Source organism: Bombus vosnesenskii, unplaced genomic scaffold (assembly GCF_011952255.1).
Source record: "Bombus vosnesenskii isolate JDL3184/JDL3185 unplaced genomic scaffold, Bvos_JDL3184-5_v1.1 scf7180000013298, whole genome shotgun sequence".
In the NCBI taxonomy this organism is placed as follows: domain Eukaryota; kingdom Metazoa; phylum Arthropoda; class Insecta; order Hymenoptera; family Apidae; genus Bombus; species Bombus vosnesenskii.
The window spans coordinates 589280-612728 of record NW_022882948.1 but is presented as its reverse complement, the minus strand read 5'-3'; the positions used below and the strand labels follow the sequence as shown (position 1 = coordinate 612728).

Genomic DNA, 23449 nt, shown 5'->3' with positions numbered 1-23449 from the left:
GTGCACACCGGCTATCAATGGGCAGGTAAATCGACGTGTTCCGTCGCGGTCATGGTCTTAGATCCGATTGGCGTATTAGAATACACGTATTTTCGAGCTGGTGCGTTGCCATCGACGATCGGGTCTGGCAGTATTGCGCTTGACAGCGCGCAGAACGGACCCAGCGGCGATTCTGTCACTTCTCGAGGGTCTGAGAACCGCGATTTCGACGCGTTGTTCGATCTTCGTTGTCAATCGGACACGCAGACATAACAATTCTTAACGATAATCCCGTATCACGTAAAATCTTGACATCCGAGTGTCTACGTCTCGCGATCCTTCGTTTCGTGAATTGAATAGATTTGAATTAGAATTTATTAATAAGAATCTTGCAGTTTGATTTTCAAACGGAAACAACAGAAAAGAAAAAGAAAATAAAAACAAAGGGGATAGAAAATTTGCAAATTCCGAGTTGAACAAAGAGTGCGAAGAATCGGATTTGGTGAAGAATTTGAGAGGCGATTTTAAAAAATTGGAAAGTAGGCCGTCCTCGTGGTTGGCCGAGAATCTCTGAACGACGAATTGCTTGATGTCTCTACTTCCTGGTATTGAATGGTGGACGAATGTACGTAAGTTGTTCATTTTACTCTCAGGGTAATTGTTGTTGATATAGTTAGGTGAATGAAGAGGCAGAGTATCTCGTATGCGTGTGGTGGTTTGAGTGGTATGAATAGACATAGTCTGTTTATTGGCTGGTGATGTCGGTGCTTCCTGTTTGACGTTTTTTATGCACGCGTTGAGCTGCCGGGTTGCGAGTATAGCGAGGTTCTATCATAACATCTATGAAAGATCGTCCTGTGAATATCGAATCCGGTTCATGGGAATTTTTAGCTTCGTAACTGCACGATAATGCGGTTTCGTTTTGAAATAATCTCTGGTACAAGTTGGAGACTGAAGCTTCGTAACGATATAAGCCACCGTTCCAAAACATATATATATTCGAAACTCGTCCAGTCTTGCTAATATCTAGACCCATTCGAATACCAGAACTCCGTTGCAAATCCTTTCCAACGCGAATCTATCTTAATCGTCAATAATTTTTGAACTTGGGTATTCAGAAAACAATTAGAATCGAATCGAGATAATATTAGGAATCGGAGAAATAAACGAACCAGACGAATGGCGATAACCATAAGGAAACAAAACCACCTTTCTAAACGATGGAAACTACCTGAAAATCAGCTACGATCATACTTTTCTCCTATTTTATTATTATAAATAACGTTCCACTTAATCATACACTGTGTAAAGTTATGCAAATGATAGATGACGTTTAGCTCGCAGTTTAGCCTAACGTATTATGTAAAAATATGTAAATTATATAATGTTTCTTCAACTTTATGTAGCAGACTACAAAACTGAGCCGCGAGTTCATGAGTATCTTTGTGCAATTTCTACTGGTGAACAGGCTAGCCGTTTACACGATGTTACGGTTAATTCAGCGTTCGAACACCGCGCCGTAAAGTGTAGCAAAATTTTGTCCACGGGGTAAAAGAAGCGCGATAGAAGGTACAAAAGTCGATGTTGCAGAAATTGTTGACGCTCGTCCACGGTGATGTAGCCGGTGACGCGTGTCCGAGGGTACTAATAATGTAATTTGTGAGTTCCTTTCAATGCTGTGGACGGACTTGGCAGTCGTAGCGAAGCTAATAGGCAAGAATTTTTAATAAAGCGATGCTTTTCAACGAGATCGCCCCCGACAAGACATTCGGTGAATTTTAAAATCTTCAATTCGCATCCGCTATTTTTAGCGGTGGAGAGTAGCCTCCGCGAGCTCGAGTTTCCGGAAGTTTAATAAAAACGGGGCAAGAAAAGTTGGAGCAACTGAAACTACCTCTTAAACGTTTGGATTACTTTTAACAGCGGTGGTTCGTGAAAAGAAACGCTGGCTTGGTTAAAAGGCATTTCGTTGTTTCCCAGAAATTTTGCTGGCCAGTTTCGCGAAAAGCTTGTGTCGGATATTTTTTATTGCCCGTTTTCGGATAATTTTCGAACAATTTTCTCGCGTATCTTCGCAGACAGTTTCATTTTATCTGCCTTCTTCGAATATTTGCGCTTGTAGCTACTATAATGTCACGATATCTGTTTCGAAGAATAAACGACGAGAAGTTTTAGATCACAGAAATTTGTTCAGAGAAAGTCTGCTGTGTTCAGATACATAATTCGATATTCTGATAATAGTGCAATTATTAATGAAAAACGTTATACTGTTGCGCACGAAATACGTCGTTGCCACGGTACATAAGTTTGAGGGACCATTCATTAAACGATATCCCATCGTTCATCGTTATTGATTACGTTAACTACGTTAAGGAGGAAGAAATTTGTTTTAAAGCACTTGTATCGTATATTATACGTTAATTAGATATTTCGTCGAAGTATCAGAGAGTCTTGCGATTATTTGTCATTGATAATTAGATTAGATTTTTCTCACTCTTTAGCACGACGTGACTATTTAATATTTGAACTCGGAAAAGGTGCCACCAGGAAACGTAGAATCCATACATTCAACATTTGAAGAAGGTTACGCAAATGTTAGGAGACGTCAACGTTGCTTTACGAAATTCTGGAGGCTGGTCATTTGTTTATGGGAAATAAATCACGAAGGTCAGAAAATAGACAATAATGCTTTAAGAGACATCAAAGGCAATAACGTTTTAAACGAAAATAAATTATTCTGCGAACGGAAAAAATAGAGAAGAGAGACGCGCTAATTTCGCGTGAGTTAACTAAAATACAGAAGTTTCGGCGAATGGAAATAGTCGTGCAGAACACATACCTGTCGCTTCATTCAAGAAACATAATGCCGAATGTTCGATTATCTATATTTACTACGTTTTGCAACCTAAACTCTGTAATACTATAATTTATCGACTACTGATATTAGTAGATCGACCTGATCCGTCGCATGTTGTGTCTTGGAAATTTTCACCGATAATAGATATCAACTTAATCGTGGAAAAGCGATCCGGAACTGCAATTGCCAAATTTATGATGCGTTTTGGCGTCGATTCGTTCTTTTAACATTTCAACGTTCTTTTAACCACCGTTGTGTATTCATATTTCAGTATCGCATCCTTCGTAGCAAAGAATTATTTTTGAAGGAAAAAGAAACAAGAAAAAACACTTGCGGTAGTAGCGGAGACGGCTTGATCAGATAGAAGCGGCGAAGATTGAGATCCGCAGGATATGACAGATAAATCCGAATCATATTTTAATCCTTGAAGTTGACAGGTTAGCCTTGTCATGCACCTACGTTGATTTCCGTCTATTCAATGACGATTACATCTTTGTAAACACCAGAATTATCAAGCGATAGCGATATTCTTTATTTTTACTGCTTTCTAGAGGGACCTTTTTAATATTTGAATTATTTACTATCAAATGAGATCATAATTTAGAATTGAAATTACAATTAATATTAATCTTCGTCCAAATGCAAACGTGGATAACGATAGGACGCAAAGCAAACGATAAAACCGCAATTTTCTGCGATTTCGAAACAGCGGACGATAGGAGATCTTTAATCGAGAGAGGCAAATGATGCGGGACAATTCTTTCAACGCAAAAATTTTACGATAATGCGTACCAGTGATGATAGTCGAGTAAACGATTCCCATGGCAATCCATCTACTCCCTATATTTGTTTCAACCGGGTGCATTATCCAGAAACGTGATCCTCTAATTGTTTTGAGTGGCGCATCATTCGGAGCATTGATCAATGACGCAGATCGGACGATCTGTCATCCACGGTGACGCGTGTCGCGGACTACTAACAACGTAATTTGTGAGTTCCTTTGAATGCGCTCTGGACTCCGGAGGTGCATACGGAGTAACATAGGAGCTGTAATAGTTGTTGAATACACTTGACCCGATTCGACGGCGTCGCGTCGCCGTCGTTGCCGCGTTCGTAACAGTGAAAGCGAAATCGAAATCGAAATCGAAATGGAACGCTCGATCCGATTCACCGATTGTTTTTTCTCCTCTCGAGCGATGGAACAACGCTGCACTTTGTTGCGTTCGAATCTGCGTTTCTTTGCCCTCGATCTCCGTAGATCTTACCATTGCATTGTAGTCTTGGGAGAATACACAGTCCAGAAAAATGTCAAAAAACGAATCTTTCTGCTTTCATTGCGAATTCTCATAATTATATCGCGGTTATTTATTTACGATCGTATCGTGCAAAGTCTTATGGTACTTCGATCGGTACGAACGAATGAAATTTTACTCGATCTTTTATTGTGAAAATATCGCAAAAGCTACAGGATATCGATTATTCCAAGTTTAACAGCTCCGAAAATAAACAGAAATAGCTATTTTCGAATCGTTAGACGAAAATAAAACACTGCCGACTATTTACCGATGTAAAATTGTACATTTTCATTAATACGAGGTTTATCGCTGTGTGAATGGACTTAAAGAAAACGACATAGCTCTGAAAAAGAACCTTTGCGGTTAAAATATCCAACCATAAGCGCGATACTCGGTTGCCACGAGAGAAACTCGTAAATCTGCATGCCTATTTGGCAACGCTTGTCACCGTGTTTACGTAACTATAGATTTTGCTTATTGTTCGAAATCTATGTCATGAAGATTAGCAAACCGATACCACGGCGAGGGAAAGGAACGATGAAATAAAATAACGAGGTATTAGTCTTGTGAGGAGATGGCGAATCATTAAGCGGCAATGTTTCAATGACGATTCTTGTAGGAATTTTGAAATCCGGCAAACTTCCCCTATTGAAATTTATTTTTCGAAAATCACTCGTGCAATAATTTCTACGAAAAATTTCCCGATTTTCAGTTACAAAAAAATGTCTTTGTTAACGCGCGGATATTTCCTTCTTCGAACAGAATCTTTGATGAACGTGATGCATCTCGAAAAATGATCTATTCGTTACTTTGTGTCATTTCATATTCGCAGGTGATTTATGTAAAAGCTATTTCGATGAAGTAAATCTTTCGAATGCTAATGAGACTAAATCCTTAAAGTAAATATCGCGGAGAAAACTGTAGAATCACGCAATACATCGCTAAGAAATAGAAAGGTATCTCACTCGCAAGATAATTGGAAAGGTAAAGGCACGACGCTGGAATATTGGTGTTAATTTAACAAAAATTAATTTCTAAACGGGTTCGTAACTTTAAGAACTGCACAAATAATGAATCTAGTGTAATTGTCGTTGTTTTAATGGACTCTAATTTGCATGCAACAAAGAATAATATATCAAGACAGATCATACTGTATAATAAATTAAAATGAGACGACATTAAAGAAACGAGAGATTTTTATTTTTATCTTTATTCGATGTTTATTTTTCCTAATAGTAATAAATTCATGAAAATTTTTGCTTCGCGCTAATCATCGTTAGGAACCTTTCAGTAATCACGCACGTGTACCTAGAAAAACCATTCAGTTATAACCGACCCACCTTTGTTACCTAAACAATATTGCATTGAATGAGCAGCCTCTTCATTATGAATCATAGTTTGTTCGAGCCACAATATCATTTCAATAACTAGTCTTTAATAGCATTAATCATTATTCTGTATTTTTCGTATTTCAATGTCTAAGCATTTACAAACTCTAAGTTACTCGTCGAATAATCAAGGATTTAACATACTTTCTTCCTTACAGATTGTCATTCTCACATTACGCGCGTTAGGAAAATCATTGAAAATTTTTGCATAGGTATCTAATATTCGATATTTATATATGGAATATATAGGTATATACATTACGGACCAAAAAGATAATAGTTGAGAATTAGAGTTTATAATGAATTCATACGTAATCGGATATCAAGTATCGTTATAATATTAAAAGATTTTAATTGAAATCTCTACGGATCCGAAGACCAAGTTGCAATTCTTCGTTGATGCATCGTACTTCATTTTGAAAACGAATCTGCGAATCGTACTAGAACATCGATTACATCGATGCTGTACGATCAAATATGTAACGACACGAGAAACAGATGTAACAGTAACTGGATTAGAATTGCGCAACGAGGAATCATTTTACAACTTACGGTCTGTTCCGCGTTAAAAAGCTTACCAAGATCATCGTATCCGAAGTTGTCGCGTTTCATAGATCGTAAATCTGAGAAAATGAAATCTGTACAGGCGACAACCTAAATACATGTGAACGAAAAAGGAGAAAAAATTGCTGACTTTTCAATGGAAAAAGGCGTTCAATAGGTTCGTGGTAGAATCACGAACAATGAAAAAAGTAGGAAAATACACGAGGCAGGAATGATTCTTAATTGTTTCAATTGCTGGAAACTAATAATCGATATTGGAGCCGCTTGTTACGATACACATGCGTCAACATCTTTTTTTACACATGCCTCCATTATTCCATTTTCATTTTCACGTGACAATAAGATAATACGTCGTAATGGGCATTGTTAAGGAGCCGGATAAATTGCTTCAAATTTGCGATACGTCGACCTACATGTCTTTTATTTTATTTTCTCTCTCACTCTTCCCTTCTCCTTTTCTTTCTTTTGGACGCTTTAAATTCGGAGGATCCGAGCGACTTTAATCTGAATCTTAGTCTCAGTCTAAGGGCTGCTTTTGGAATGTTGAAAATAATGTAATTTAACAAATTATTGGTACGTGCTATTTCGCGGATACCAAAATGATTTGGTATTAATTTTGGGATATTAAAAAGTCGCTGGTTTCTAGTAGATTTTCGTTGAAAAATATTTATTAAAAAATTATTTCGCTATTGAATTTGTTCGTCGAATGACGTTATTAAAATAATAGTAAACAACGAGATGCTATGGAACCATCCGTATCGCACTGCGCCATTTTTAATGCCTTTTTGCTCGTTCACGGCACATAATCGAATAAAATAAGATAATGACGAAGATTTATGACGATACACACGTATACATACGTGTGTGATCCAATGCAATTCTTTCGAATCAATGTTCCAGACTGCTGTTTAAATCTTTTTCGTTTTTTTTTTTTCAACAGCGAAATATGTCAGTTACAATAAGTGTAACGACGATGATACCATACAATGATTGCCAAAGATCTTCTGACCTTACGTTAACGAAAAATTCAGTTTCTAAATATCTCAAAAGTCTCTGCCTGTTTCATTCGAAAAATGAAGAAACTTAAACGCGATAATCCAATCTATTCGATATTTAATAATCGAATCTGAATCCTTTTTAATTAAACGCACAACTTACAAGTTAACCACCGCTGATAAAATTGAAGTTTAACAATAAAACAAATCTTATTCGATGTACAACTGCGAAATTGAAAACAAGAAAAGGAATAACTTGCATAAATTCACTAACGTTACTAGTTAATAAATTAATGCGCAAGAAGTCTCTGCGAGTAAAATTAAAATAAATATAAATTAATCGAGTATAATTTATATTAATTAATAGGTCATTGGGCGAAAAGTTCCTGGAAGTAAAATTGACGACAAAATAGGTAAATGAAACGTGTTGCTGTTGGTATCCGTTTGTTCGAATTCCGGTCTAAACATTATCTTTCTCGCTGGTTGACCACGTCAAGAAACTGAAATCAGTATAAGAAAAGCATACTCTTCTCGAGAGCTTCCATAAGTAACGCGTGCCAAGCCTTGAATAGAAAACGTGTCCTGAGTTTTTGAGCCACGATGTTTCCGTACTACTTGAGCTCTGCTTGTCTTCGCGAGCCTCCATCTGTCACATTAGAATCGTGGTCGCGAACAATTACAAAATCTCGTCCTTGCTTTGGCGTCGATGTCCCTGTCAAGTTGAATCGCCATTGAAGCTAGCTATCGATCTTTCGACTGACTAATTTTATGTACACTGTAAAACGTAAGGAATATTCCCAAAATGTGAGTGGCGTTCAATATTAAAATATGAGAGTAATTTACATGTTCGTTAGGTGTTAGCGAGTTCACTCAATGAAAATCGTCGAAGTCGCTGGAAGCAACGTCGAAATAAAAATAAATTACTCGAATGTAATAACGAGTATCAACTGATAGATTATCAGGCAAGGAGTCCTTGATGGTACAATTAAAATCAAATTAACAATTCAAAGTCGATCGAAGGAAGAATAGAAAAGAAGAACAAAGTCAAGTTTGAATCGCTTATCAAGCAACCGTAGGCAGCAATTACAGTTTTTTTTTTCCTAATTGTGATCATCGTTATGAAAGAACTTGCATTAGGTTACACGAACCAGTCCTTGTACATTATACGATGCTATTCATTGGAAATATATACCACCGTGTTTTTAATTGAAATATTCGTATGGTTAAAAACAGCGGATGGCTCGTTTACATTGTAAAGTTTATCGCAGACTGTGTGCTAAGTGTTTCTATTGTTAGAAGAATAAAAATGACACCGTATCGGAATGTAATGGAAAACGCGACAAGGCATGAACTCGAGCAAACACGATCGCATACCAAGGCTAACAAAAAAGTTCGAGAGAAGACGAACGACGTAAATACTGCCTGGTAATGGTAATCTTACGTGATATTCTAATCAGACACGTATGTATCTAGCGTGATTAATGCGATCCTCGTTTACCAAACAAAAAAAAAACCCGTTTCCAGTATTTTCCATCTCTCGTACAAATTTTTCGCCATTTTTCCTACTGTTTCTTAGCTGTCGTTGAAAAATGCCCCCGAAAAAAAGAAAATAAACGGAAGGAAAAGGAAGGAACGAAAAGAGAGAAACAGAATGTTTCAGGAAGAGGATACTTAACACTCGGCTCGTCCGACAAACTCCAACGTCGTACGAATTACGCAATTACATTTGTAATGGGCCAACATTCAGCTCCGATAACGCTGACAATTCGCGGTAATTACCGTGCCGTATCTCGTAATACCAGATCGCCTTCGTCTACCAAGACACCAAGTCTTCCGATGGAAAGGAGCAGAATAAATAAAGTACACCGAAAAAGTTATGTTTCTCGACCGAGTGACTTTAACGTATATATTTTCCTGTTTCTCTTCTGTTTCTTTGCAACTTGGAAAACGATGAAACAACGACGAAGGGTAGATGAAAGTTTCCATGGAGTCGAGAGTTACGTGTTTTTTTTATAATGGGGAAAACTTGTTTCTATACTGTTTCGAAGTAAGCGCGTAAAACTTAGTTTCTATCGAGTGAATTTTTTAGATACCGGGGAAGTTTCTTCTCGAGTAGAGAAACGGCTTATAATAAATAGATGTCGTCGAAATTGTTGATATTTAATATTCTTGTTATACGTGACTAATTGAATATATAGATATAACAAGTATGAAAAGTGATATCGAAACATGCCGCATTGGAAAAAAATTTCTGAATCGACGAGTAATGAATATCGGATGAGATATCGCGGTATTTAATAACGCTAAACACCGTTACATCACGAACATTGAGTATGATACACAGAATATCTTCTCAGTGTGATAGTAGCATATGGTTAATTCATTATCGTTAGGGAAACTGCTCGTGAATATAACAGTGGGAAAATAATACGAGAAATGTAAGAAATTATTTGCAAAAAATGCGAAGAAATGTGTCTTGAAACGTGTTTGATACGTCGATAAATATTCATAACTATCAGGGAGACATTTTAATGTTTGTAATCGAGTAGCTTGTAAATTTGCATTGCTACGAGTAGATCGTATATCGATCTAGAGCTATTATTGTTAATTTTATTAAGACACGAAAGATATTTTATTCTTTATGAATATTTTCTGACGATTAAAAAGAATCACTTCGTAACTAATGATAAACTAAGGATAAACTATCTTTTTGATACCCTTTTGTTTTCTTTGCAATGTCTCACGTCGCGTTTATTTTTCTAAAAATTAAGTAGATGAGAGTCATCTAATGAAAAGAATTCTGAGAGACTATTTTGTACTTGGTGAAATAAATAAAGTATAAAATCAACGCTCCACCGTGATGTTATGGAATATTTATCGATTCGGATCTATTCGTTACCATCTTCTTGTCTATTCTGAATGCATATATAATTTCCATTTTTGATGATCATCAAATCTGAATTTCACAAACTAAGGTACGAAAACCTTAGTAGTAGATACTTTGATACTGAAAATTCGTTGTTCTATCTTTCATCCGTAAACTGTGGACTTAATAATTCTATCAGTAATTCGCGTGACCAGAATCTACGAAGCATCTTATTAGCATTAGAAGTACGAAAAATATTTACCCCCTTTGTTATATCGATTATGTCACGATGCCATTTAAAATAACAAATAGCGCCGAGAAAAGTTTCTCTGACATAATTCTCTTACGTTATTCGCAAGATAATCTCCTTCTACTCGCGGAAACAAACCACAATTCATGTTAAATTACAAAATAATCTTATAGATTGCCGAGATGACAAGGACACGATTATTTCTTGCGCCCAATGAAAAAAGAAAAGAAAAAAAGAGAAATAGAAAACAAATTTTCATGAAACACGGAAGAAAACGCGTGAGATCTATAAAGATCCGAAGAAACGAGCTCCTTTGAACTCTGATTTTTTTTTTCACTGAAAATAGCTGAAATTAGCATTCTTCGAGTCTCCGGAAATGGTCATCGTGTTGCACATAAATATCATTACGACCTTCAATTCGTTATGTCACCGTTCCGTGGCTCGGTACAAAAGGAAAAAATTGAAGAATTTATCAGAGAACTCGTGTATCTCGACACACATCTCGATCGATGATGTTTCAAAGAGAGTTTTTACGCGTTGATCGTGATTGTAGTTGAGGTGCGGTAATGATTGCTGTAATTCATCCCTGAAGAGAAGTCATGCACGTTTCCCTTGTGAAAACGTGTGGTATTTGCTCGATGGTTTCAATCGTTTCGTAACCGAGCAGAAGATGTTTAGTCTCGTTAACGTCTCGTTCGATTGTTGTAATCCTTTGTTTAAGACTGTTTTGGCTTTTTTGCTTTTTAATCTCGATTAGAGTCGAGCTATGATAAGGGTAGACTGCGATCGTCGATGCATATGTCGCGTTTGTTTTTAAAAACTGAATTCTGTATAATACGACTGTATAATTTTCTACGATAATACATAATTCATTAAGCAGATAATAAAGTTGATAATAAAGTGGATGGTTAGAATAGTTTTTACAAGATAGAAATTATTATTGACATGCTCCATAGCTGTCGACAGCAAAAAAAAAAGACAATGATTGTTGTATATCGTAAATTATTAATTAATTGGAAAAGTTTCCCTTTACTTGTTATATGTATATTATTATGTAATATATAACGCACAATAATATGTATAATAAACATTGTACTATAAAGTACGCAGTAAAGTTTTTGCAATTTTAATTGCAATTTGTATAGAGCAGGAGAATTACAATAAAAGAGACAAAATACATAGGTTTTCAATTTCGTATTGTGCTTCGGGCTACACCGTCATTAGGTTACATTTTACCATCAGCTTGTTTAATGGTTATCGAGAGACAATAAATTACAGCGAATAACAAGCATTAAAAGAATTACAATCGCGCATTTTCTACCGTAACTTACAATACTAATTTCGATTTATCTATCTCGCATAAATTAGGAATAACTATCAGTTAACATACACGATGAGACTAACGTGACGCATCTATTTTGCAAATCGTGTTTCCCGTGACTTTGGTAAAGGAGACGGTGATCTTTTGACTTCCTGTTCTAATTTTCTTCTTTTGAACACTTTCCTTTTTTACTCTCGCGAAAGAAATGCAGTTATGTAAAAAGTCGTTTGATTGTCGATTCGCGGACGTCAATTTCATACCTTTAACGCTTCGAAACGCAAATCTTCGGTTATTGCAACGTCATTTGATTTGCACAGCTGATGGAACGAGTAGGGTACGTGCCGGACATTTAAAACACATCTGGTGGACTCGATCGCGAAACAAACAGCGATATCCGAGACTCGGTTTATGGATTGGTTCTTGAATTTCGTACAAGCGACACCGTTATCGACAGTTTTGAAAACAATCAGCAACTCGATAAAGGAAACACGAAATTCAAACGAACGACGCGCTTACGGACTGGCATTTAATCGTACGATCCTATGAAATTTCCAAGATATTTCATTACGATATCCCTGTGTGCGTAATTCAATTTGTTTCGAACATAGATACGATTTAAAAAGTATACTCTGTTGTATTTCATTACATCTTTTGAAAGCACTAGATTACGTTACGAAGGAGCGTCGTGGTGACGATCGAAACATTTAAGAAACGTGTTCATCGCGGAACTAAACTAGTTTTATTTTCAGAATCAAACGAATGATCTTATAAACTGGAAACATGTGTTGGAAACACGTCTAGTAAATAATAAATAATATTTCGTAATCGAAAGGCATAGAAAGGTGGTTTAATTAGAATTAAACGATAAAGATGGTAATAAAATAATAATAGTGTTTCGTTAATTAGAAATTACTCGTATGGAAAATATCCATGACACGATACAGATTACAAGGAAATTAAGCCAGCTTGGAACTCGGAGCAGGTTAATGTACGACAACCGCGAATTTCAATAAATCACGAGCAAAACAGTAGAAAAAGATCGAACCCGTGGATAATCAGCTACCTGCTCCATCGCGTATATGTAGAATTGCGTAACCTGGCGATGCGTAATTACCATCTCACTATACCGCCGTTTCCGACACACGCGCCAATTTGAATTATTCATTTCCCCGCAACAGTTTATTCGTAGCTTTGATTTAAGATCGAGCCTCTCATTAAAAAGTAGCAGAAAGTGCCGTTACGAGAAATTTTCTAATTATTCTTCCGCTTATCTTTTATTTCTTCTTCGATCGCATCGGGAATCGGCATCGTATTAAACATCATAGATACCTATATTTGGTCGTCATTGATCCTTCAAAGCGGAAACTGACGTACAACAGCGTAACATTCATGGTGTGTGGCGTGAATTGTTAAACCGTTATGTAAAAGTCATGACATTCGTATTGACACATCATCCACTGTCACGGCTACCGTTTCTTGTCCACTGTCAATAACCAAGCCTTTATTAGAGAGTCCCTCGTTCTAAACGTCTCTATTCCGAAAATAGTACCGCATAATCGAAATCTGAAGAAAATGGTCGCGTTAACATGATGTACAAATCCATTTTTTCAGGATTTTACGATTCTTATGTTAGTCTGATTGGTCGGAGGAAGAAGATTTAGTATGAAATGCAGACTGTACGTAGTACAAACGGACGAAACCTTGTAGAATTAATATTGCAACGATTAATATCACTGCTCGTAATATAGTAAAATCTATCAATCATAGTACTCTATCAATTGATTTAATTTTTGTGCATATCGCTTTTGGAATATAGGCGGGAGCTTTTCCACGTCTCTGTAAATAATTTCATAGCGCGCATAATGAACAATTTTCCGAAACTCAAATATGATTTTATAGCGTTAAAAGGAAGAGACAACAGCGTTCGTCGTTATGCTGTAACTAATGAAAAACGTCGTCTATCATCATTTTCCAATAACTCGAAGTAACGAAGTGGGTCTAGAAGTTTGTTTCAAATAAATATTTGCACCCGTTCGACCAGCTAATGGCTCGTGTTACCGGATGTAGTACAGTACTCGATGATCGTACACAGAAAAAATCAGCTGACCCCAGCTGAAGTGCAAAGTTGGTCGTCTCCGAGCAACGGTATTTTCATGAAATAAATGTGTCATAATCGATTTGGTAAAGTTTGGCATGCCTTCTGCCACGAAATTCGTATCGCCATTGTAAACCTTGATTAACATTCGATCCAACTTTCTTCCGATTATTATCGCTCCGTCCTCGTTAACGTTTTATAATGCCATGACACTCGCAAGCAGTATACGCTCGTACTTACAATGGCGTGTAAAATTATTTTTAAACCGGCGGATATTATATATTTTCTCGAAAAAGCTGCGTCAATGAAATTTTAGTCGAGCCGATTATATTTGCTTTATTCTCTTTTCTTTTTTTTTTTTTTTTTTTTTTTTTAATTCATATTTTGAGTTATAATGATACTATGATAAATAGATACTGCCTTATTATATTTATCGTTACGTCATATAGGTCGCAATAATACGTCGAAATGTTGACTTAGGAAGCGCAATCACTTTTTTTCAGTGGGAATAAAAAGCATGCAACGGTGACGTTGTGTAGTTAAAAAAAATATGCGTGGTGCTTGATGCCATTCTCAATATTTGACTGGAAGCATACGCTGTTATTACTTACGAAACTCTTGCACACGACTGATCGTTCCTCGCAAACGACAAAATGATGCTGATCAAGAGTTTCTTCCGGAGGATCATCAAAGACTTCCGGCACAAGGAGTTGCTACCTCTTAAAATGATATTCTTCGTTCAAGCATCGAGTAAGTATTTCTCGCGATTGATCGATCGTCAATTAAAGTTAATTGAACAGCAAGTGTTGATATCTCCGCTTTTCGTTTTATTCGAAAATTACGCGAATGAGTCTATAGATTTGTTGCAATCTGATCCGTTACAATGATTATTCGAAAAACATTTTACTGAAAATTTATATTGTTATTTTTCCCGGAATTTTTTTTATCGATCATAACACAGAAGTTGCTACTCTTTGACCAGACAAGCCAAATAAACCAATATTGTTGGCGGTAAATTGCAAAAAATTTGGTGTTACGTGGAAGTTTAAAAATACATAGGAGAACGTAATTTCTTAGGACAACATCGAAAGTTGTATTCGTTAAAGGATAGATTCGGTTCATATACTCACTGAAGCATAAGTCAGATAGATATATCCATTAAATCATAAGTTAGTACGTTGTATATACATTGAAATATCCGCTAAATCATTCTCTCGACAGTAATATATATGTTGAGCGGTATTTCTTGTTGCCAATTTACTTTGACCACATTTTACACCTTCTTCGTGAATAATTTGAAGGAAAAACCGCAGTGCTGATTTAACTTTCGCACTTGGTAAGGTATTAAATTCTGTTTTTAGAATAGAATACTGTTTCCGGTATATTTCCATCTCTTTCTTGATTCATTTCATTCTTAATCTGTGATAATTTATCTACATCCATTTACGTTTTAATTCTATATAAGGTAATGGTAATTCTATAATAATTTATTTATGTTTATCTATACGATAATTAAATTATTGATAAATAATTAAAATAAACACTTTGCTGTATTTCAACTAACTTTTTCTTCAATTTTCAATCTCTCTCGAGATTATTACGTTTTGCGTAATGTAATAATAATACTATCTTTAATAATCGTTTTCAGCGCTTTATGTACTTTATCCATATTTGACGATACACATGAGGGAGCTTGGCATAAACGTGGAAGAAACTGCCATAATGAGCGCCATAACGCCAGTAATCGCAATGGTGATGCCACCCTTGGCTGGAATGTTCGCCGATCGCGTGGGAAATTTCAAAGTAAAACTCCATTAAACGATCGCGATATTTCCATATGCGCCACTCGAATACCAACAAACTGTAGATATTAGATTGCCGCGTGCAATAAACGACGAAAGCTTCGATCAACCATTGAAAACCACACGAATCGACACGTTTTTTCTTTTCTTATCGCGTAAGTTCGTCGACTCGAGCTTCGAGAAGAAACTGACGTTTTTTACACACGTAAATATCAGCGTCGATAATTGTATCACGGGATAATTGCAATTTCTCGCTTAGAAAAATGTCGATTCGTTTAAATCGCTTATCGTTTGCTACATTCTCGATGCGAATAATAAATTGCTTGTATCGCTTAACTTTCTATAGCGCTTTCGAATACCATAATTCTTCTAACGATCGTTGCTCGAATTTCATCTCTCGATTTATCGTTTGTTGGCGATAAGATGGAGCAAAAGAGGAAGCAAACCACTGACATTGAAACTATGTTCTCATTCAGATCTTATTATCTCTGTTCTCATCGTTCGGCGGAGTCGCGGCCCTTTTATTGCTGCTCGTGCCGATCGGTAGGATAACGGTGGAATTTCCAGACAGAGTCGTTATGGACCTCGGCTGTACAGGGAATAATGGGTTGCTTTACACCATGAGCGAAAATCATCCTTGCGAGACCAGCTTGCAGTCCAAGATCTCCACAAGGATAGAGAGTTGCGGGTAGGTAAGGATACGTGTTCGAACGATTCTGCGTTTTTATACTCGAACCAATTCCGTTGTTCATTGAATATTCGATAACTCCGTTTATTTTTTTTTTTTTTAATCTTGTTAAAAATTATGTTAGTATCGTACGTTGACGATCGTTTGATCTAAACTTGCGTTTAACTTTGCGGAATTATAGATGTTCGATGGAAGATATATTAATCGTAATATCGTTCAAAAAATATAAGCAATACGATTCTCGTGAGAGAATCAACTGTTTTGCTCGATTCGATACAGTTCCTTTAACCAAATACGGCGTATTTTCTGAAATACGTTTTAAATAATATCCGCAATTACAATGGCAATCCATATTAACCTGGATTTTATTTCACGAGCAAAACTAAAATCGTCTTACGCAACGTTAAATATCAACGTATACGTCATTGTGGCTTTTAATTAAAAACGTTTAATCTACCTTTTTATAGTTACATGTGTCGTCTAGACGTTCGTAATGACACCGAAGTGCAGTCAATTTTGTCGTCAAGGCTGTACACGATTAAACGATACAACATGGAAACTGGCGCGAATTCTTCGTTCAGGTTTTCGATTGCTCAGGACGAATTGCCACAGGTAATTGATTTAGCAATTTTAAGTAATCGATTCCATGTGATTTATAATATCTCGTAATTGGAATGAAGTAATTTTAATTGATCTTTAGCAACGAATCGTAGAAAGAGAGAGAGATAATTTTGATAAAAATTATACATTACGTTCTCTTAACCGATACAATTTTTTACAGGAAATAGAAGAAGACCTAAGGGAGCACCGGAAGCTAAAGAACAACGAGTACTTCAGGACGTCGATTCGTCAACTGTATGCAAACGAGTACTTCTTTCCATCGAATCGACTGTACGAGTTTTCATGCACCGTGTCGGGATTTATCGAAGATTTCGAAATATCGACCCTAGAACCTGCCATGTCGAACAGAATATACGAGAACCGAACTCTCTGCACTTTCAATCCGGTTATATCACGAGAGGTGAAGTACATAGACAGACTCGTTTAAAAAATACACGATACTTGTTTAAGAAATAGAGAAAGTAGAATAATTGTGAAATAATGGAAGAAAATGTCTATTTAGTAACGCGCATATTTCGAAAATAAGAGATACTTTTGTGTTTTATTTTTTATCGATATATTTATGTAATACCTGTTAGTATTTTTCTAGATATACTTTTTAATTATCTTTTCACACTCGATATATTTCACACGAAGAAGTTTCGAACGCAGAACGAATTAGCGTAACTAATATTCATTTAAAAAAAAAAAAACGCTCTCAAAACGAACACTTTTCCTTAGTTCAGTGAAAATGAAATTTGCTCGAAGATGATACGACTGCCAATGAGAGATGCTTTGTCGCGAAATTGATTTAAATAAGAATCAAACAGTATGGGATTTTTCGATCATTTTTTCTGTCATACGTTATGCTTCGTTATTCCTCGTGTATTAATCACTGTATGTTATATAACGTTCAGGACAATGCCAGTCGAACGACGAATTATCATTCGTACAAATCGAAGTTGAAAACGTTGGAAGCCACGGACGAAGATTACGGGATGAAACGACGAAGATACCTATCGGAAGAAATCGCGTGGACAGGAAACGAATTTCAAAAGATCACTTGTGGGAATCCTGATCTGGATACAGACAGGATATCTGTGACTCTACCACTTTTTAATTACTCCGTCAGCTCCGAGCCTTACAAGATCCTAAACGCGGAAGACTGCGGCAAAAGATGTATCGTCACTGCGCCTCGTAAGGAGATGTGCACGAACAAGAAGACAGTGATCGAATACAACATAGGAGTAACTTTCTGGATGTATTTCGCCATTAGAGTATTTATCGGTATATTGCATCTTTATTGCATTTATAAATATTGCATCTTTTATTCTTTCCTCTCAAATTGTCTTACTTTTTTTTTTCTTTTCATTAAACGTAGAACGACGTCTCGAAATTTATTCGCAGGTGTCATCGGTGGAACTACGTTCGCTATGTTCGAGGGTGCGGTGATCGCTATATTGCGCGAACAAAAGGCCGATTATGGTCTTCAAAGAATTTATGGCAGTATCGGTGGCATGATTTCGTCGCCATTGTCTGGCCTGCTTATCGATTACGCGAGCACTGGCAAAGAGTACACGGACTTCAGGTAAAGATTCATCGTTTCAAAGACGTTTAGTCGTCTCGTTTCTATGAATTTGTAAAAATGATATATAATATAGAGTTATATAATATAGAGTATATAATGTAGAAATTCTCAGAAATGACATACATTTTGCAGGCCAGCGTTTTATTTGTACGCAGGCTTGAAGCTCATCTCAGGACTGTTAATGCTCGCCATTAATTTGGAATTCAAGTCACCGTCTACAAATGTGGTTCGCGACGTTTTCACCGTGCTAAGGAACATCGAGGCCGCGGCTCTCTTTATCGCCTGTTTCATTCTCGGTAAGAATCTCTACGTCAATAGCAATAATTAATGTTAACATTGATATTAATAGTAATATTAGTAGTAGTAGCATTAGTAATAATTTCTTGTTTTGACAATTTGATGTAAAGCGGAAGAAGAAATTGTGCCCTGTTGAATTATCGGATCGTAGGAGTTCTTAACTTGCTGTGAACTTGCAAAGCTCGAATAAGTTGCGTAATCTTCGTCATTGCTGGTTTCCGCTAATCTTTGATGCACTGATCGACTAATGAAATTGCAGTGACATTGACATTCCTCATCGATGCTGCGAAATTGCGCGTACTTTTTAAAGTAATTCGATTTTAAACGCCGATTGCGTTATACTTCCTCTTTCATTCGTTTTAAACGCACAAAGGTACTTTTAAAACGTCAAGTATAATTTTAAAATTTGTCGTTTCTATCGCAAAATCGTTCGATAGATTTTTTTAAACACATTGAATGGTGTTACAAATATGAAATTATCGGACGATCTTTATAGCGACTACAATTTTAAATCTCCGTTATCCGTAATGATCGAAGTTCATAATTTGTTTAAAATTTATATTTTCTTGTTGTAGGACCATTTAAAAGATTTCTTTGTAGGAAAACTGCGCATACGACAAATTTATCATTTTGTATAAATTTTTATTAGAAGATCTAACGATTTCTATGGTGTTCGCGTGACTTGGAACATCCATCAAAAATTTTTAGAACTTGAAACGTTAGTCACGTTAAATGCAGTGATTGCACCGTCCCGCTCGTTTCATTCTTGTTAACATCAATCTTAATTTGAGGAGTGAACATATTGAAACGTATCGATTAAAATTGGAGAATATCGAATCGAGGATTAGCTTGAAAAGTTAATGGAACAAAAAGCGTAATGGATTCTACAAATTTCATTCATAACGTCGTTCTTAATCATCCCCCAAACATTCTGAATTGTAAGAACTGCGAGAAAATTCATTTTCTCGTACCTCAAAAAGAAAAAAGTGTCCAAGATATTCTCTACAGTTTAAAATCACAATGTATCTAACCGAGATATACTTACACGTCATTAATCAAAAACTCTGGTCAGTTTTTCCTTCGTCGTGATAAATATTTATGAACGCAACAAATTCTAAGAAGCGTAAACTTCTTTAAAAAGAATATCTCTGCTTAATGAGCTTAACGCGACCAATACGTTATAGCCTGATGACTTTGTCGAGATAAATTCTTTTTTTCTACAGGCACCGCTTGGGGATACATCGAATCGTTCCTCTTTTGGTTGATACAAGATTTAGGAGGATCAAGATCACTCATGGGCATCACCATAACCGTAGGCGGTATTGCCGGTATACCATTACTGGTACTATCTGGTCCAATCATATCAAAGATCGGCCATGCCAATGTACTTTTTATAGGCTTCGTTTTTTACGCCATAAGACTTTGCGGTAAGCGTTCATTTTTAATTCTTACGAGTCTACTTCATCTGCATGATGCTCCTGATAAACGTATGATAGAACTTTCTTTGCCCTGGTAAAATGAAAAAACAACTGGCTATTAAGCAACTTTATTTAGGCATGTTTTATATTTTGGAGTTTGAGGTAGCCGACTCGAGGATAACGTCACTTAGCATAACGCCAGAGCAACATGTATGTAAATGAAAGAATAAGGAAGTCGATGTTAGGATGTTTAATCGACAAGTTTTACGAAGATTATGCGTTGCTTCTTTGGTTGACTAAATTATAGCTGGCTCGACGAGGTGGCAAAAGAAAGAGAAAAGGAGAATGCGATCTTAGAAAAGATTATAAATTTTTATGGTAGCGTGTAAAGGTAGATACATAGATACAAAGAGCACGATAATATAGAATGGACAGGAAATAGTGATGCAATAACACGTTAGAAATAAAACGACACGAGATAATGCAACACATACACGCGCATATAATTTTAAGGATTAAATCTAGATGGTTCTAGATTCGAAACTAGTGAATTTGTATGGACGAAACAGATATCTCTCACTCGCCACTGTGATACACTTGATGTATTTAACGTATTTACTTTGCCTACTTTTTACCATGATTTTTTATTACCGTACCTGGTAATTAGGTTTTCATATAAAGTCATTATATAAAGATGTAGAAAAGAACTTGCTTTACGTTTCATTGATTTTTAACTGTTTTTTGTTTTACAGGATACTCCTTGATATACAATCCTTGGCATACTCTTATTTTCGAAGCGTTAGAATCTGTCACCTTGTCACTTAGTTTCACCGCCGCTGTTACTTACGCAGCGAAATTATCCACTACGACCACTGACAGTTCGATACAGGGATTATTAGGCGGAGTTTATTACGGAGTCGGTGAGAAACACTTTCTCTTGGATAATTTTACAATCTTTTTTGCCCTAGATTTTTAACGCGTTAACCTTCCATCGCTACTGAATTTCTTTCTAAACTTGTTAATTTGTGCGCGTGACGCCAACGTGGCGTCATCAGCAGTCAATTGATATTAGCTCGTTACTTAGATCGATACTCGTAGATTTGACAACTACAAATCGTTTCGACATAATTATCTTTGAAAATAATATTTTAGTATTTATTTTCAAACGTACTTATCGTGTCTTATTATCGTTCGTTGTCATACTTGTTACTTTCGTTTAAGATGAAAAACTTTCAAATCTAATTTCGCGTTCCTTAGATGCATAAACGCCACGCATTGCTCACCATACCGTTCTAATTATATCGTTATACGATTATATATAATTGTAATAATTATACCGCGAATTTCTATGCAATTTCATATCTTTCGAAACAAAAGTAAAGGAGTGGAAATTTGCTTCGCTTACTAACAATCATAACGAGTAGTTTTATTGTATATTTATAACAAATTATAATATCTATACACTGTATATATATATATATATATATAAATTCCGTGCATTTTCCTACTTTTACACGATAACAGACCACAGTCTACCAATAACGATCATTTCTTTAATGCTTCTAGGCAAAGGTTCAGGAAGCTTGATCGGTGGATATCTAATGAAAGCCTTTGGCACTCGACCAACCTATCGAATCTTCGCAATGATAACTCTCATCACCGGTATAATGTACTACATCTTCAACGTGGCTTACCTGAAAAAGCAGCCACAAGTGGAAGGTAACGACATCGTGAAGAAAAAGCCGAAGAACCTCGGCAATCAAAACGGTGTTGAAAATGGCATCATCGAGATCGCTTTGGAGGAAAAGAAAGGCGCGAAATACGACGATGATAAGAACGAATCGAGCAATCTAACCGGAATCGACAATCAGGCTTTTAGCAAGGAAGAAACGGATAATCGAAAGACGAACAATCTGGAAGCTATCAATAACGCGAAGAATCTTGACAAAATCGAAAAAATGCCATCCGAAACGAGTAAGAAGTTCGGTGTGAAGAGGTTGAAAAGGATGCAAACCGACGAACGTGATCGAGCGAAGGAATGCTCGAAGCAGAACGGCGCGACGAATCAAAGCTTTGAGAACGATCAATTTAGGTGTAACGTCACCGTAGAGAGACAACCGGAAGACAAGAAGTGACGAAGTTGCACCAGAGATCTCGATACTCTTTCCTTTCTTCGTTCTTTATCGCGAAACCACCTTTGTACCATCGGACAGGTATAATATATAAACGAGGCGTTGTAAAAAAAATGGAAATGCGAACGTAATCTGGCCCGTGTACGGAAATTTCACACTGTTCAAGTTTCTACACGTTGCTCGTTAGCGAAGGTTGCCGAGTTAAAGATGGATTGGTGTTGTTGGGAATTATTCGAGTCTAGTTAATATCTGCACAAAATTCAAGAAATTCCGGTGATCGTTGTCGATTTCGTGTGAAAGAAAAGAAATGTAATTTACATATTTCTATAATACGAAGTATTGAAAGTTATAAGTTATAACATGATCCAGCGATTGCATTTTTGTAATAATTAAAAGGATAATTGTTTGTACTTGTACTGCACCATCGAATATCCTTTGGAGTACATAATCGTTTTTTGAACTAAATCTAAACACTCGAATGGTCCGATTTAAATCCCAATTGGAGAAGAAAACGATATTACTTAGGAAAATTTCATAAGAAGATTTAAGCACATTGGATAAAAGTATGCTATAAATAAGTGTATTGTTAATGATCGTATATGCGAATTTAAGGTAGTGATTGAATTTGTTACTGTTGGAACAATCATAAAAAGTATACCAATCCGAAGTGTTAAAAGTTGTTTATTCATAGTTGAATCTCACCCGAAAAATTTCTTCGGGATTACTTCGTAACAAATAGCATCGTGCATGTACTTCACACAATGTCAGAGATCGAATTAATTTTATTATGCATTTTTAAGCATTCGAGAACGCGTACAGAGATATGAAATGTAACATTCTACTTGTACTAAGCCTAAGATAATGTAAAATCTTTATTTTATACGTATTTTTCCTTAGGATAACATCAAATTAGTATTGATATTACGTGTAAAAGCGATTTATAATAATTTTTGCAATAGTGATACAAAGTTGTTAAATTATTAATAGATGAATCTATTTGACGTCATCGTGGGAAATTGTGGAATTATTGCAAAAATTTATATGAGTACTATTGTTAGAGATGTTAAACAGCAAACGCCGTATTATTAAAAAGTGGAGTTTTAGATTTCTAATTTAGAATTATGATGTAATCTACACAACTAAATTATTGATATTTGACGTAAAAATTAATTTTCTCTTGTCTTAGATATTCAAAAGAGTTCTCTTAAAGTTAAAATCTTTATTAACAGAACATTTAATTACATACCATATAATTATAAGATGTTACAGAAAATATTGCTTTGTAAGATATTAATTTATTATAAAAGAGTGAAC

The 23449-nt window shown here is 36.0% G+C and overlaps 1 protein-coding gene across 2 annotated transcripts; it reads left to right on the top strand.

The window, feature by feature from the left end:
- The first annotated feature begins 121 nt into the window (after positions 1-121).
- On the top strand, positions 122-22425 carry LOC117233665. 2 transcript variants are annotated; one of them, XM_033494165.1, is made up of 12 exons: positions 122-604; positions 14114-14360; positions 15259-15413; positions 15889-16100; positions 16568-16712; positions 16882-17121; positions 17618-17987; positions 18108-18288; positions 18421-18584; positions 19809-20012; positions 20756-20923; positions 21570-22425. In XM_033494165.1, the coding sequence occupies exons 2-12, from the start codon at positions 14264-14266 to the stop codon at positions 22136-22138; spliced, it is 2505 nt and encodes an 834-aa protein (XP_033350056.1). In that variant the 5' UTR covers positions 122-604; positions 14114-14263; the 3' UTR covers positions 22139-22425. The 2 variants fall into 2 exon arrangements, with proteins under 2 accessions (XP_033350056.1, XP_033350055.1); XM_033494164.1 differs by having other exon boundaries at positions 122-608; positions 21570-22138.
- Positions 22426-23449: the final 1024 nt, after the last annotated feature.